This window comes from Oryza glaberrima, chromosome 1, assembly GCF_000147395.1.
Source record: "Oryza glaberrima chromosome 1, OglaRS2, whole genome shotgun sequence".
Lineage (NCBI taxonomy): Eukaryota > Viridiplantae > Streptophyta > Magnoliopsida > Poales > Poaceae > Oryza > Oryza glaberrima.
Window position 1 is genome coordinate 28947238 of NC_068326.1, and position 17113 is coordinate 28964350.

General features: G+C 44.1%; 3 protein-coding genes across 3 annotated transcripts; 1 reads left to right on the forward strand and 2 right to left on the reverse strand.

Moving 5' to 3' along the window:
• The first annotated feature begins 6432 nt into the window (after window positions 1-6432).
• On the forward strand, window positions 6433-8772 carry LOC127759941 (F-box/LRR-repeat protein At5g02910-like). The gene is made up of 3 exons (XM_052284153.1): window positions 6433-7356; window positions 7939-8097; window positions 8205-8772. Exons 1-3 carry the CDS (start codon window positions 6499-6501, stop codon window positions 8526-8528), a joined length of 1341 nt encoding a protein of 446 aa, XP_052140113.1. The 5' UTR covers window positions 6433-6498; the 3' UTR covers window positions 8529-8772.
• Window positions 8659-12965, reverse strand: LOC127759942 (3-hydroxyisobutyryl-CoA hydrolase-like protein 5). Its single transcript, XM_052284154.1, has 15 exons — window positions 12752-12965; window positions 12571-12654; window positions 12405-12473; window positions 11894-11954; window positions 11679-11752; window positions 11501-11584; window positions 10749-10833; window positions 10463-10548; window positions 10186-10307; window positions 10022-10082; window positions 9648-9746; window positions 9295-9396; window positions 9153-9194; window positions 8968-9074; window positions 8659-8861 (listed from the first exon to the last, which is right to left on the reverse strand). Exons 1-15 carry the CDS (start codon window positions 12794-12796, stop codon window positions 8813-8815), a joined length of 1170 nt encoding a protein of 389 aa, XP_052140114.1. The 5' UTR covers window positions 12797-12965; the 3' UTR covers window positions 8659-8812.
• Window positions 12966-15357: 2392 nt separating this feature from the next.
• On the reverse strand, window positions 15358-16992 carry LOC127760041 (60S ribosomal protein L18a). Its single transcript, XM_052284251.1, has 4 exons — window positions 16831-16992; window positions 16610-16725; window positions 16450-16513; window positions 15358-15956 (listed from the first exon to the last, which is right to left on the reverse strand). The coding sequence occupies exons 1-4, from the start codon at window positions 16843-16845 to the stop codon at window positions 15615-15617; spliced, it is 537 nt and encodes a 178-aa protein (XP_052140211.1). The 5' UTR covers window positions 16846-16992; the 3' UTR covers window positions 15358-15614.
• Window positions 16993-17113: the final 121 nt, after the last annotated feature.

The following is a 17113-nucleotide window of genomic DNA, read 5'->3' on the forward strand; positions in this document are numbered from 1 at the left end:
TCTGCTGAATCAGCTGTAGAGGCTGCTGCCTTGGTGGTGTTTGCTGAACTGGTTGCATGACATGTTGCTGGATTGGCTGCACAACCTGCTGAATTGGGGGTATCTGCTGAATCGGCTGCTGCTGTATTGGATCAACAATAGGTTGAGGCGGCAGAAACATGGCAGCAACCTGATCTTGGGTCAGCCGATTCGCAACCTGCCCGCCATGTTGTGGCTGCTCTCTCATTAACAACCGAGGGTTCACTGGCTGGCCTGGCGCCATTGCTGATGGAGCAGGTAGGGGAGTTGACGCCAGTGCCGTCGGCTGAGATGTTGGTGCAACAGAGGGAACCGCCTGAGTTGATGGCTGAACATCGGTAATCAAAGACCGATAATTTGGAAAGACACCTCCTTGCAAATAAACCGAGCCTGCAGCCTGATGCTCAACTATTGAACCATCGGCTATGGACTTCATCATGTTTGATAAGGTATTGACTAACACCCCAGATTGATTGATCAAAGCATGATGCACAGCGTAGTCAACCCGATCTTGGAAATTACTGAAAAAATCTTGTGCCGTATCACTATTCTGATTAAGATCTCCTCCTTGCAACCCCTGGGCACCACCACCTTGAACTCCATGCACCCCGTCACCTTGCACTCCATGGACTCCTTGAGAATTGTCACCTTGATTTCCTAGAGAGCTGTCGGTAGCACCTTTGTTACTCAGCTGAGCCGAGCTATCTGGAGCTTGTTTCCCATCTCCATCCTTAGAAGAACCGGTCCCTGGATCATTAGCAACCACTTTTATTTTGTACTTCTGAACAAGTGCCCCCTTGCGGGTCTGCATGAATGAGTTCAAGAACTGATCCCATGCTTGCTGCAACATTGATTCAAACTCTTTCTTCTGCTCAGGTGTGAATTTTTCTGGATCGATCGGCACGACGTTTCCTTCATTGACGTCAGTCAACCCTAATTTCAGCATCTTTTCCTTAATAGAACCTGGGCTAGCTAGGGATGGTGGTGGTTTCTCGGCCATGAGGAAGAATTGTTGGCTGACTTCTTAAATGTCCCACCAGGCGTGCCAAAAGCGTGTTGACAGAAAACACGAGGCCTGGGAGATCTGCTTAACTCCAGTGTAGGTCCAAAGCTCGCCTTCGAATGTATGAGCGTGCCAGTTGATTTGATCCTGTAATCAACAAGAAATAGAAGCAAAAAAACCGCAGTTAAATCTATAAATGATAGCCGATCGGCTAGGTGCCGATGACATATCATTTATCTTTGAGCCGATGTCGTATATGCATCGATCGGCAGTCATTAATAAATAAGAAAGGACTGAATCTACTCGATTGGCTCCAGATATTACCAATATATAATCTTTATATCAATATGTACTTAAATCAAGTGATTGGGATAGATCGGTCGCTATGCCGAGATAGTATAAATCACTTAGATCGAAATATATATTAATAATGTGACTATATACGTTCATAGCATAGCCGATCAGATAGATCTAGCATGTATCGGCTAATACTCCGATACTACTCTATATTAAGATATTAAAGCAAGTAGAATATACTAAACACAAGCCTAATATATTTAAATGCAGTAAGATCTTAACGTAAAGGGCAGATTTAACATGTCAATCAAGCATATAGGATAAAAAGCAGTTAAATCAGGTAAGATCGGCTGAAACTCCGATACTACCCTAATCAGCAACCAAGAAGCGGGCTAGAGATTGAGATTCCAATCACGACTCATAAGGTCAAACTTAACTGATGCAGCTATAAGTTGAAAAGAAGGACAATATCTAGACAATCAAGCCGTTGGATGTGTCATAGAGTGGTAGATATCCTATATAATCTAAGTCAACATCGGTATTTAACCTAATCGGCTGCCTTCTATTGACGGATGTTAGCCGATTGTAGGTTGGATATCGATATTGCCAAGGATTATGTACGATATATGATAACTCGACGAATTACATAAACAAGATTAGAGTGTCATAAAGATGGAAGCACTAATCCCAAGAACGCAAGCCACCATAACAAGTTTTACCTCTTGTTGAAGATCGAAACCGATGCAGCTCAACCCGAAAGCAAGAACTCGTCGAAATAAAACTAAAGCAAAAAAGGTGGCGATGCACCGAGATTGTATTGAACGTGTGTGTTAAAAGATACATAGGGCTCGGGTCTATTTATACCCGAAAATTACAAGATATGTCCATAACAGACACGACAACTATCTCTAACAAACTCCAAGATACCATAAGTCTTTGCGGCAGACTTTTGCCCAAGCATATCTCTAAGGAAATTACATAAAACATCCTAATTAATAGATACAATTGCCTTCTCAGGACTCTATCCATGTGCGGCAATCACCTTGAAGCACCTCAATTCAACCCGATGTCATACATCAAGTTGCATTGTCGGAATGGCTGCATCGGCTTACCTAGCCCAACTCAGACCCAGCCGATCCTAATTGTAGCCGATCTGGACTCTAGCCGATTCCTGCTCTGTTTCCGAACTCGATCTCCGCCTCCGACTTTGCTTCGATCTAATCTTCTTTCCCGATGCCGATATTACCAAATTTGGTTGTTAACAAATCTATAAACTAGATTAGTATAATCCAATAATCTTCACTAGAGGAGCTTTCTCCAGATTATTGAGTGGCTAAAGACCCACTACTCTTAGGCCCTGTTTCTTTCAGCTTTAGATTATTATATTCTAGATTATTGAGTCAGATTACTATAAACTAGATTGTTATAATATGTAGTAGAATAAGCGGTTAGTTGTTTCTTTCCTAGATTATTAGAGCCTAGATTATTGGGTTTGCAAGTCTAAAGAGGGAGTGGGGTGGCATGGTGGGTAATTTTTCACCCAATAATCTGGAAAAAGCTCACCTAAATGAGTTTATCATATTATAATAAGCTGGGCACCAGATTATAATAAGCTACTTCAATAAGTTGTATGTTTCTTTCAGCTTACTCCCAATAATGGATTATAATAATTCCAAGCTGAAAGAAACAAGGCCTTAGATGCCTCTAATAATCTAGAGAAACCAAACAATTGGCAGCTTATTCTATGTCAGCTTATTATAATCTAGTTTAGAGTAATCTGATTTAATAAGATATTACAATAATCTTAAGCTGAAACAAATAGGACCTAAGTTAGGTAAGTGAGCATTTACAACAAAATAACTTATGGAGCGATACATACTAGTACTATGAATTATTCCAACTCTATTATCCATTCACATACAACTTACCCTATATTGAATGTGTGATCTACATATTACTTTTTGAGGTCATTGGTGTGCGATAGCCGATGTAATCAATATTACTTGATAAAGAGTTATGGTATCCAAAGTAACACAAAGGTAAAACTATCTAATCTAAAAAGTTAAGTACATATCTTAAATCCAAAGGCGTAAACAAGATCAAGGGGATCATAACATAGTTTGCTACTTCACATGACGATGGGATAGTATCCAAGGGTGTCTTATACTATGTCTATTAAGCATTTTTGTATACAAAGGTTGGTTTTTCTGGGTCTTCTCCAAGAAGACAAACTCTAGACAGTACTTGTGTATGCACGACATGAGGCCTCTCACAGTGCTCTCACAGTGCGGTGAGCTGGACCGGGACCTCATCGCGCCACGTTGGATTTTTGCCGCCGTGTCACTTGGACCCGCGCCTAAACTAGGTTCCTCGTCCCCTAGGTGAGCGACGCAAAACCTCGCAAAATCCAGGACACGCAGCGAGGAGAAGACCGGGTAGCACGCGTTGTGGGCGGCGTAGCCTCGCCCTCGCGTCGAAACCATAGCGCGAAATCCCCAATTCACCCTCCCAAAACCCATTCCCGCCGCACCGATTTCCCTCTGCCGCCACCAATTCCTCTGCTCCCGTGCCAAGAATCCTCAAAATTAGCAAGCAAAATCAAGAACACAGATCGTCACGGTGATTACCAGAAGAATCACACAAGAGTCACACAAAATCACATAAGAAAATCAAGAGTCACACAAAATCACACAAAAAAAAATCAAGAACGCCGCCGCCAAGAACGCCAAGGAGGAGTGCGCCCTCCTCCCAGCCGCCGCCGAGATCGCCGAGCCCGTCCACCACACTCTAGGGCGGGGCTAGCGCCGCCACGCCCCTGGCCACGCCGACCCCTCCCTGCCTCCACGCCGCCCTGGTGGGGGAGATGAGGAGGCGTCGCGGGGGAGAAGCCGCGATGCGTCAGTGGAGCGACGAAGTTGTCGAGGTCGTCCAGGACGAAGCCGCGACGCGTCGGTGACGACGTCATCCATGGGGGGCCGGATGCGAGACTCGCCATGGCTTCCTGCGAGCTTCTTGAGCTCGCGGAGAAGGAGCGAAGGCGCGAGGGGAGGTGGGGGAGGAGCGCGAGGCGTCCCCGGCGTGCCGCCGCAGCGTGGGAGGCGAGGAGGCGCGGCGGCGGACCGGGAGGAGGAGCGGCGTGGGAGGCGAGGCGAAGGAGGCGTGGCGGTAGAAGGAGAGAAGGAGGAGGAGCGGTGAGGAGAGAAGGGTAGGTGAGGAAATAAATTGCGTTCGGCTCACGTGTCCCACGCGCGTAGGGTAACGCCCATTGTGGGATTCTTTTCCTTCCACAGTATCTCCATTCAATTAGGTTACGTAAAATAGAATCCTTGCACTGTGGGAAAGAGTGTCTTTGGGTCTTTTTTTGGGCTAAGACATGGGCTCTGGTGCTTGCACTGTGAGTGCCCTGAGACTTCCTTCATTCAACACATAGAGATGATTTTACTCGTGAGGGAGAACTGTGTCAAAGACTCAAGAGATTGCTCTACTCATTATTAGGGCCTATTTTGTGTGGGCCTCGCTATGGAAAAAGGATCGAAACGCACAATGGGCCTTGTCACTCCCTGCAGGAATATGTTCTGGAGGTCTCTCAACTTAACAACGAGATTTTTTGAGGTTCCTTAACCACAAAACCAGAAATGTATATCCCTAAACTCACATAAATCATGCACTCAAGGTCCTATAGCAGTATATGTGGGTGGTTTCGCTGGTATCATAGTTAGAAAAAAAAACGTGAGGCCCACATGTCAGCTGCACATCTTTTTTCTTCTCTGTTCTTCACCTTCTCTTCTCTTTTCTCTCTTCTCTCTTCTCTTCTTCAGTGAGGGAGGCCAGCGATGGGCGAGCGCAGATGCGGGCGGCATGTGAGCGCGACAGCGGTCGGCGGGTGGCGAGCAGAGAGGTTTGGGAGGGATGGGGAGTTCGCCGGCCTCCCTCACTGAAGAAGAGAAGAGAGAAGAGAGAAAAGAGAAGAGAAGGAGAAGGAAAATGATTTGTAACTGACATGTGGGCTCCATGTATTTTTTTTAATTTTTTTCTGACTAGGATGCCACGTCAGCGAAACCATCCATTATACTGTTGTTGGACCTTGAGTGTATGGTTTATGTAAATTTAAAGATACATATTTTTGGTTTTGTGGTTAAGAGATTTCAAAATATCTCGTTAGATCTTCTTCAATGCTTGGAATTAATTAGGACCATTGATCTGCAATGATCTAACGGACAGAAAGAGAAGGTACCTGAAAAAAGGTATTAAAAGGGTGGGCCAGGTATGGAAGGTGGGACGGTAAAATGGTAATTGGTTTTCATTAAATTTTTTTCGGTAAAGGGCAAAAGCGTATTCTTACAAATTCAGAACTTTTAAGAGAAGCAACAAATGTTTCAGCGGGAGGAAGAAAAAAAACGAGAGGAAGAATTAGAACGCTCGCATGCGAGAGGAACCTACATGATCTGCTGGTTGTCGCTGCCGTAAAAGGCCGCCGCTTGCCGAGGCCTCACACGCCCGCCGCTCGTTGCCGCCGTACGCGCCTACGAAAGCAGCAGCTGGACACCGTCGCCGCCGCCGACGCACGCGCCCGTAGCGCCCGCCGGTCGCAGCTGACGTACGCAGCAGTAGGTCGCCGTCACCGCCGACGAGCCCGTCGCGCCAGCCGGTCGCCGCCGTCGCACGCGCTGGCTTGGTTGATTAGGGTTAATCTTGAATCAACGGTGCGACGGCTTGGTTGATTGGGTGACGGGTGGGATTTGGGCAATTACTAAGCTACCTTGTTAATAAAAATTTGTGTTCCTAAATTACCCTTTAAAGATTAACGGTGGATAACAATTCGTTAAGGAGATACCTGGGGTACCTTCCATGTACTGTAAAAGATCTCATATCTCGTTGTTCCTCCTGTGAACTCGTATCACCTCCCTCCCTCACTGAACCAATAGGGCTCGTATCACCGGTGGACTCCCGTGGTCTCACGTGTAGTCAAACTTGCCTTGTGCGTGTAAATAAACACACACAGAAAGAGAGGAGAAACCAGAAAACCTATCGCGCGTGCGACCGGTTTCCTCTACTTGAGGCCCGACCGGTTCGGAAATCAGAAGCTCCTGACTCTTTTGCCCCCCTCCCCTCCCCCTCCCCTCCCCTCCGGATCCATCCACGAAAACCTCCTCCCCCTCCGATTCCACCGCGCCGCACCGATGGCACGAACCCCACGCAAGCGCCGCCGCCGCCGCCGCGGCGGCGGAGGGGGCCACGACTACCTCTCCGGCCTCCCCGACGACGTCATCCTCGCCATCCTCTCCCGCCTCACGACCCGCCAGGCCGTCACGCTCTCCGCCCTCTCCCGCCGCTTCCGCGTCCTCCCGTCCCAGTTCGGCCGCGTCGACTCCGCGCTCGTCGCCGACCCGGCCCTGCCGCTCCCGTCGCTCCCCGCGCGGCCGTCCTTCATCCGCCGCCTCTCCTTCGCCCCCCAGACCCGCCGGTTCTCCTCCTCCGCGTTCGGCCGCCTCCTCGACGCCGCCGCCGACCGCGGCCTCTCCGAGCTCGCCGTCCGCCTGCCCCGCAGCGCGTTCCTTCCCCAGAACCTCCTCTCCATCCGCTCCCTCACCGTGGTCTCCCTCGACTCCTGCGCGCTCCCGCGATGGTGCCCCGCCGCGTGCCCTGGCCTCCGCACGCTCAAGCTCCACCACGTTGCCATCCCGCAGCGGATGATCAGCGTCATCCTCAAGGCCGCGCCCGTGCTCGAGACGCTGGAGATGGTGTACTGCATGGGATTCGCCGGCAGCTGCAGTATGGAGTCCTCCACGGTGAGGAACCTCCTGTTTAAGTCGGCTCTGGAGCAGCGTGAGGTCACGGTGAAAATGGCGGGTCTGAGGACGATCACGCTGTACACGCGCCCCAAGGTGCAGTCGGTTCGGCTGGATCCTGCACCGGAAATCAGGAAGGCATACCTGCACATCGCCAGGCCGCGCGTCAAACTGCAGTTCAGGATACGGCCGTTCTTGGATGCTGGCACGGGGTTGACCTGCCTCACGCTCAGGGGCATGGCCATCAAGGTGCGCTCTCCCTTGTATATGTTTTGCTTGCATCCTATGGTTAATTAGCTGCTCTGATGTGTTTCACACAAATGTTAGTTTATGTAGTTCTGATGAAATAGGGAACTGTTTGTGATGTGCTTTAAGTTGTGATTAATGTAAAACAGTTCTTAGATTACATCCATAATAGAATGATTTAATGTAGGAGTTATCTAGGCCAAATATTCCTTGGCAATGCTTTGCATTGTCATGAATAATTTGCTTTTCTCTGGACAGGGCCATAGTGAAACCGCTAATCAGGAAATGTGTTGTTCTGTATAACTTTCAGACATTGAGCTTTGTAGTAGGTTAGTAATACTCGTATTCTCCTATTTGCAATGTTGCATTGATGTTTAAGCACTGTTCAAATGACACGGTGTTGATAAAATGCGTTTTTGATAGATATTAACATGAAGCGATAATTTATATGTCAACATTATATGCTTATAGCACAGATAGCTGGAGTGTAAATCACACAACTGAACATCGGAATGTGAATATGGTCTAACACATGTGTAACTGTTGCTCTTTCAGAAGGTCATTTATCTGTGTCTTATTTTGTAGTTGTTGTCATCTGAATATAAAGACACTCCAAACTTGGCTGTACAATTTGAAGACTTGAGAATACTGTCAGTGAGCTTGGATTTCTCAAATGAAAGAGAACTCATCTTCCTTCTGAAGCTGCTTGAGAGTTGCCACAACCTGCAACAGTTGACTCTTTCGGTATGCAATATCACCCATTCACTCTTGCATTCACATTAGCATCTTTACTATATTGAGTTTCATCAGTAGGTTTACCACTAATTTATCTACCTGCCATTCATGCTTAGGCTGTTGATGCAAAAGACGACACTGCATTGCCAAATTTTGCTGATCATGAGGAGAGGCTTTCAAAGTTATCATGCCTAACTAAGAGTTTGGAGCAGCTCAAGTTTCTTGGATTCAGGCCTCAACGGTACCAGAAGGAACTCTTTATCTTTCTGCTAACTCAAGCAACGAACCTGAAGAAGATGGCGGTGGAGTTCCCGAAAGACCAAGAAGCTGCTGTGAGGAGAATTTTGTCAGTGAGGAAAGCCCCCACTCAGAAGAAAACTACCAAGTACAAACAATACTACTTGGAGTTAGAGTATCCTGTGGAGCCCAACTGCTCATAGGGCTCTCAAGTCGCTACATGACTGGTCTCTCTTGGACATACATTCACTCCCTAGACTTTAACCCTTAGGTTGCAATTCTCTTTACAGAGATCACACGCCGGAAAAGTTCTTATTCATTGGCTTCAGGATGTAACAAAACATTTGAGATGCTTTATTGCTTCGTGCGTCATGTAATTTTCAATTTTTTATGTTACAATGTTATACAGGGAAGTATGAGAATACATGGGGTTACGAGTACTTAAAACATGCTTGTGAGGATGATGAACATCTATTTCTGCTGCCAATTACTCTGAAGTTCTGCCATAGACTGTGTGCTCAAATTTGCCACTCCATCTGTGCATTGTCCATGTCAAAATTGGAAATAGTGCAGATGATTAGGATACACTGTTGGTTGTGTGAAGGGCAGAGAAAAGAAATGGATTTTGGAGCAATTGTTCACCTGTTGGAATCGTCAGATGGGACTTGGAGCTCCTTTTCTGAACTGAATGGTTCGAAAAGACGGTCGATGTCCTCGTTCTTGACCTCCTCAAGGGTAGCAGGACTCCACTGTATCGCAACAAAAATTAAGAAACAGTATGAAAAATAAAAATTTCAAGACATGTTTAAGAGTGTGTATGAGAGAACCTTAGGGGCATTGTCTTTGTCGATGCTGAGAGCTCTAATTCCCTGCCAAGTTTTAGGTGCAAATATTATGATGAATGACATCTTAGTCTTGCCTGTATCAAGAATCACCGTTACTTATTCATATAGTGGCAAATCACAGTACCTCATAGACATCGCCAGTAACTACAGATCGGAGAGTGTTCATTGTAAGTCGGAATTCCTTCTTCAAACATTCCGGCAGGCTCTGCTTCCGACCTTCTCTGATCTGAAGAATTAAAACAACCATTAATATTAAGAATACATTCTTGCCTTGTGCAAAAAGGAGCTGTAAATGCACCACAATACATAACAAAATGTCAAAAATTAGTACACTGCACAACATATAAATAAATTGTTAACCAAGGAGAAGCGGACAGCTACTATAGCTTTTAAGCATTCACCATACATAAGAAGCACACAAATATTATTAAGACGAGACAAAATCATCAGCATTAGAAACGATGTCAGAGTTTGTACCGATCGAAGAGTCATCTTCAGTGAAGTAGGAGATGATCTTCGCATGCCCTTCAGTACTGTAGCGATCCATTGGTTTCCATCAATGCTCCCTTCTGATTCCTACAAACAACAACAACAACAAAAGACGCTGCTTATGATTTGCAGGAAAAAGTTGATTGCCTTGTTATAGGACAGTGAAGACTGGTGGTGATTGGTGAGTGTACTGTGTCTAGTTTTTCCAGAAGCTATTGGTTGACGATGATATATTTTGGGCATAAGATGAATACTGTCCACTTATTGTTGTTTAGATTATTTTGTAGCATGAAACCAAGATGAATATTCTATAGTCTGAGGAACTCAACACTTTTCAAGCAAGTAATTGAAAGAATCCTTACAAAAGCTTTTATGATGTCCTCGATAGTCTCAGCAGAGAAACATTTGTTGATAGTTGGGAGCCTATCGAAGTAAGATTGTCATTCCAGTGTCAATTTATTTCAATAATAGAATAATAAATGCATGCGCAGCAAGTTACATTTGGAAAAGGACATCAGTTCTTAACTTGTTTAAAATACTATCTTCATCAGGTTGAACATCAGTTGAGAACTCTTCAATAGCAGCTCGAACAGCAGACTCATCTCCTGTGTTTAAATTCAGCAGGCATTTTTCAAGTTCTTCCAATTTCTGCCATTCACATTATAATCATTTTTGGTTAGTCCAACCACAGAAAGACAATATATCAACAAACATTTTGATTTGTCGAGCTACATGTAGAACAATCGAGGAAATCATGCACCGGAACCATCGTGAATATGAATGGTAAATGCTGAATGCCTTACTTCAGAAGGAACAAAATGAGTAGCAAGACCGGCAGCAATCATTTCCTTTGCGTTCAACCTTGCACCGGTCAAAGCCAGGTACTCCCCTAAGAATTATTCAAAGAGAATGAGCATATTGGCACAAATATCTATGTCAAGTGATACATTACAGAACCATATTGTCATAAGATATGTTTAATTTGTCACACAAGTCACTATCAGATTTCTCATTACATCTCAAGAGACAATACGCCTGTAGTAAGGTGATGGTTTGACCTCTCAATGGAAAATGCAATTCAGTACTTACCTAAATATCCAGGGAGTCTAGAATGGATATAAGAAAAGCTGCAGTCTGTGTGTAATCCAACACTAGCCTCAGGGGTTGCGAAGACCTAAACACACAAAAAACATCACCGTGAAACTCCCAAGACAGAGTAATCATGATACCAAATGGGTCCGTTTCAAGAATAGGAGTGTTCTCTCCTTTCTATTTTTTTCATAAAATAATAGGCAAAATTGGTTATATAGCATAGTTCACGTTTTTGGTTTTATAGCACCGAAAGTTACCGGTTCACTTTAATAGCACCCAAAGTTCACCATGTTCCTATTTTTAACACTTCTGTCAATTCTCGATCGTTTTCCGTCCGTCTTGATCCAGCCACACACACGATATGACGTTTCTACCCCTCACAAGTACAAGTATAATGCATGTCAATAAGGGGTAGAAATATCATATCATGTGTGTGGCTGGATCAATAACGATCAAGACGGACGGAAAAAATGACGGAAGTGCTAAAAATGGGAACAGGGTGAACTTTGGATGCTATTAAAGTGAACCGGTAACTTTCGGTGCTATAAAACCAAAAACGTGAACTTTCGATGCTATATAACCAATTTTGCCAAAATAATAATACTAGCTGAATTGAAGAGATAGTGACATGTAGAGGGGTGATTTACACTTTTACAGATAAATACAGCAAACCAACAAACAAACATATAACACAATATGGCATAAAAAAAGCCTCCAAAAGAACTGGACTATGGACTAGTGTTGCATACTGTTTTCTCTGTGACAACTGCAAACTTCAGTGGAGCAACCATGGCTGCACCACCACCCATGACAAGTCCATTAACAAGAGCCACCTGCATGAATTGAAATAAAACCATAGAATTTGAGTACAGAATTCGCCCCCAAGTTAGAAAACAGTCCTCCCACAAACATAAAAGAGGGCATCACCGCGGTTTTCTTATATGTGTGGATATGGTAGCAAAGCCAATACATCCTGTAAACAACCTCGAGACAGGAGTCATCTGCAAAGGAGTTCTGTTAATAGGTTTAAATGCCATCAAGTGTGCGCAAATGTGAGTCTTGGGGATGGAAATCAAATTATACAGTAAGGTCATGTGATGTGGTACCACTGCTACACTGAAACATTCATATCATATTCATACCTGATTTTCCTTCATAGAACATCTTTAGATCCCCACCAGCGGAAAATGCACGTCCAGCCCCCTGTTCATCAGCAGACCATACATTCATATGCTTGGGCCAATCGATGGGTATCATACAAAGTCATAACAAAAAGTTTCATTTGTGACATGATACGCCTCATTTCATCGCTGTCTTATTGCCAAACTTATCCATATCAAAACGTTACCTTATGTATCAGTACTAACTACTGAGTAAAGTTCAAATGTTGACCAGGCACACCTTACCGAATCCTTAAACAAGCAACACGTTTCTCTACATAGTTTGTACTACTAGCCAAGTGCTCCATGCATTGCAAGGACTTTGAAGAAACAAACTAGAGTAAGGTAAATGATTTGTTTGAGCTGTCTCCTGGTATCAAATCACGCATGACATCAATAGGCTAAAACCTATCCTTGTCTGAATTATAATCAGTTATGTTCTGCCCTAGAGCTTTATCAATGCAGGGTGCTAAGAGGGCAGCAGTGCGCGCACCTTGAAGATGACCAGCTTGGCATCCTCATCTTTCTCCCAGCTCTCCAAGAACTGGGCGAGGAGATACACCTGCAACCAGAAACCGAGCACGGCCCAGCCAATTACAGCTTCCAGCTGCTGCTTCCGGCATAAGATCGGAAAATGCACGAAGCGAAAGAAATCGCACCACTCTATCGGAGATGACGTTCAGCTGGCGCGGCCGGTTGAGGATCGCCACCCTCGCGCCGCCGGTCTCCTGCCCGAGCACCACCTGCACAAAGAAACGGCGCCGCGCGTTCTCACTCTCACCACACCACATACTACAAGAGAGAAGAAAATGGCCTCGTTCGCGTGGGGCTGATCGGTACCTCGTCGGGATTCGCCTGCTGCTGCTGCTGCTCCGGCTCCGCCATCAGGGAGGGACCCGAATTCCGCGGGAAGGGAGCTCAGCTCGAGTTAGGTGCTCCAAGAGAACGAGTTGGGCGAAGCAGGCGTGGAGGGAAGTTTGGTGAGGGGGAGCCGGTGGAGGGGATGGTGTAGTAGTAGTGGTGGAGCGGTAGGCGGGGTTGGTGCGGGAAGAAAGCGAGGGCGAACGGAAGAAGACCATGGACAGCTGGGTCGATGCAGTTTGACTTCTAATTCACACCTCTTTGAGAATTTATCGGTTTTCACTTCGGGATCATTTTGAATGATGCGTTATCACTTATCAGTGGACTAGTCCTCCCTCCGCCGCCCCATTTCCATTTTAAGTGTGACTATGATTTTTCGTCTTATTTGATAAAAAAAAAACTAAAATATAAGTCACGCATAAATTATTATTCATATTTTATCATCTCATAACTATAAAAATACTAATTATAAAAAATTTTCAAATAAAACGGAAAATCAAAGTTGGATACAGAAACTCATAGTTACACTTAAAATGAGACAAAAAAAGTATATATTAATACTCCCTCTGTTTTAGATTATAAGACATTTTGAGTTTAGTCAAAGTCAAACTGATTTAAGTTTAACCAAGTTTGTATAAAAAATAGTAACATTTTTAACCCCAGACAATTTATTATGAAAATATATTCAATTAATAAATTTATTATGAAAATATATTTAATTATTGATTTGATGAACTAACTTAGTATTATAAATATTATTATATTTATCTATAAATTTAGTCAAACTTAAAACAGTTTAACTTTAACTAAAATCAAAACGTATTAAAACCTTTTTTTTTACTAACAACGTATTAAAACCTTAATCGGAGGGAGTACTATTCTCGGAACTATACAAATCACACACGATTCGAGAACTCAGTTCTTCACTTAACGATTCCAGAACTCAGTTCTTCACTTGGTGAAAATTTTGAATGTACTGGACGATCTGGTACGTACAGTATTACTACGAGACAACACTGCTAGAACACACAGCTATTCTAGCTTCATGCAGTTTCGTCCGTATCGTCTGGTTCAGTTTGTTGTATGAGCATTCGTTATCATGACGATTGACGAGCGACAAAAAACACTTCTAGGTAAGTTGAAAACTTGAAATGAATATCAGTAGATAATTTGAATGGTTACAATTACTAAATATCAAATCCAGTGTACCACACAGACGGAATTCCAAGGGTTGATGTCGAGTCGACCTCACAGACGAAAAGTACTCGTAAGGCAGTGGCCGATGCTGCAGGTGCTCGGCCGCCCAACCAGAGTTCTTCATCCTTCAGTTTAGCTACTTTTTCGGAATAAGAGCTGTTGGTAGAGTTCGTTTAAGAGCTTTACGACTGCATTTACATCCACAATTATCTCGACAAATATATACTCCAAGTAGATAAAATAACCACAAACCAGCAAAGAAACCACGAACCATTCGATCAAAAAACATAAAAGCCTCCCGAGAATCTCAGTCCACGAGCCAAACCAACATTTGGGCAGTGCTAAGTGTAAAAAGAATGATGGAAAATATTATATATTGGCATGGATGCATACCCAAAAAACCAAATAGGTCAATGGAGTTCAAGCAACCAAGCAACTAATGATATAGGCAACAGGGAAAAAAAGGAAACCAAACATGTCTTGGTAACCTCGGCAAAGTTGCCTAACAACTTCACAGGTAGCAAATGCAACTGGGATGAGTTTGTACATAATTGAAATGACCAAAATTTGCATACCGTCTTGCATTAGGAAGAGATATAAAGCCCAAGTAAAAAAAATGATTTATGGAGTCACAGAACATTGAATTAGATTATGAAAACAAAATGAAAGAATGATCAGAACTTAAAAGTACATCGTTATTTTAGCAGCTGATGTTAGCTAAGATGCTCATCCATTAAACCACTAGGTTTATGGAAAGAATAGCACCTAACAGCTAATCAGATATTGGCAACAGGGAAAAAAAGGTAACCAAATTAACTGTTGGTAACCTCGGCAAAGTTGCCTAACAAAACCTCACAATGCGACTAGTAAGAGAACTTAAAAAGTAAAACTACTTTATTTTAGCAGCTGATGTTAGCTAGGATGCTTATCCAATAAACCACTAGGTTTATGGAAAAGAGAGAGCACCCAAGAGTTAATCAGATATTGGCAACAGGGAAAAAAAGGGAACCAAATTAACTGTTGGTAACCTCGGCAAAGTTGCCATCCTAACTACTCAAAAGTTTGAATGTGATGCAAGAAAAACATTTTTATCCAGCATCAATCAATATCCCTATCAGTAAAATGATGCATACCCAATATCAGCCAAAATAGATAGCTAAAGCTTTGTGCGGTTGTGCCAAACAAATAACCAATGAAATATGAAAGCATGAAACAAAAAACAATCATGAAGAATTAACTTGTATTTTTCGTTTTACAGAATTACGTAATAAGCACATAACACCCAATTGATGCAAGTCACTAAGATTAGCATATACAGCAAGAAAATTGAAACACAGTTCAATCAGACCATGATTTTACGGATTATTCAATTGGGCTACCATAAGCAGTGAGCAAAATAGCAACGTTATAATATTTCAGTAAACCAATATCAGCGCAAACTGGGAATTGTCAGTATGAGGCATCAGATGATCACAAAGCAAAAGAAAAGGATGCGAGGATACGATACGAGAACCTAGAGAGACCACAGCATGGACCTACCAGAACTTTTCAAAAACAGGCTTCATATGGATAAGATTCATCTTAAGTTCTGAACTACGACTACACCATACTGGCAGATCTTACAGAACATGGAAGGCGACTTGGATCACATAAACAAGTTTGGCCTTGAAGCTTTGAAGGTTGTCTTCAGCTTCCTGGTAGGGGGCCTGACCTTCCTGTACACCAGTGGGAACTTGATATCTGACTTGTGGAACTGCTTAGTGTTGTCACGCTTGCAGAGTTTAAAGTGGACAGTAGCAGTCTTGATGATCTGAATGCAAGGGAATCTGACACGGTGGCGGGAAGCCATCTCAGTGTACATCTGCTCAACGGCACCATTGAGGGTGGTATCACGGTACTCCTTGTACATGTTGTGGTAGCCAGTCCTACTCTGGTAACGCAGCCAGATGCCATAGTTCTTGATAGTCGTTGGGTTCTTCTCAAAAATCTGCAGATAAAACAACAAAAGGAAATATTATCAGGTAAACTATTGAAAAAGCTGATAATAAACTCAGCGTGAACTAACTCAGCCAATTTAAATCATTGTGTATCCACAATCGTAATTTATCATAAAATCTCCAAGGGGTAAATGTACAGCAGAAGAATCAGAGTAAGTCATAATACAAGTATACACAGTTGTACATCAGGAAAAAAACGACAATAAGTCTAGCAGTAGGCAATCAAATCTAACACCGAGCATGGAAAAAAAGACATCAGTGAAATAGACTAGCATTCGTGTAAAAATTAGCAATAACATTGTATGGCACATGAAATGACTAGTACATTTCGTTTCACCGATTAAGAACACACTATATAGAGTCAAAAGTGCAGAACTAAGTAGTTCGCTCAACATTGATATTAATACGCCATTATACTCTGCAGAAAGGAAAGCACCGAGATGCACGCATGAGACTAAGGTAAGGTGGGAAAGAATAGATCACCTCGTTGATGGCAAGGATCTGCCCGTTGCTCTTCTTCACCTTCTTCAGCTTGCGGAGGAAGTACCTGCACGCAGACAAAGTAACGTCACTGAACGACATCCAAACACCTAAACCAAGCGCGAAACAATGGCGCATTCGCGAGGGGGATCCGAACCCTCACCAGAACTTGGACTTGGCGCGGACCTCGTTGGTGGCCCAGAGCTTCATGCGGTAGATCTTGGGGTGCTCGTCGGTCGGCGTCGGCAGGCCCCTCCCCACCACCTGGTACTGGTGGAACTGCGCCGCGCAAAAACCAAGAACGAAGCAAACGTCAGATCAGATCTCGCGAGATCAAACCAGCCCTCGAAGTGGAGGGGAGGAAGCGGGAGAGATGGTGCTAACCCTGAAGGCGCCCATCTTCGCCGGAGTTGCCGAGGTCGCTGGGCGGGGAGGCGGCGTGCTACGGTGGTCCGAGATGGCGGCGGCGCGGAAGGTTTTGCGGCGTCCAGGACTTTTATAGGGGAGGCTAGTGTGGAGAGGAGGAGCACGGAGAGAGGTGGTGTAAAACCCTAATCGGCCGGAATGGTTGAATATGGGCTGGACTTTCCATCATGGGCCGAAGCCCATATGTAATAACCCCAAACGGGCCAAATGCAGTCAAACTGATGCGACACTGAGCTTCTTG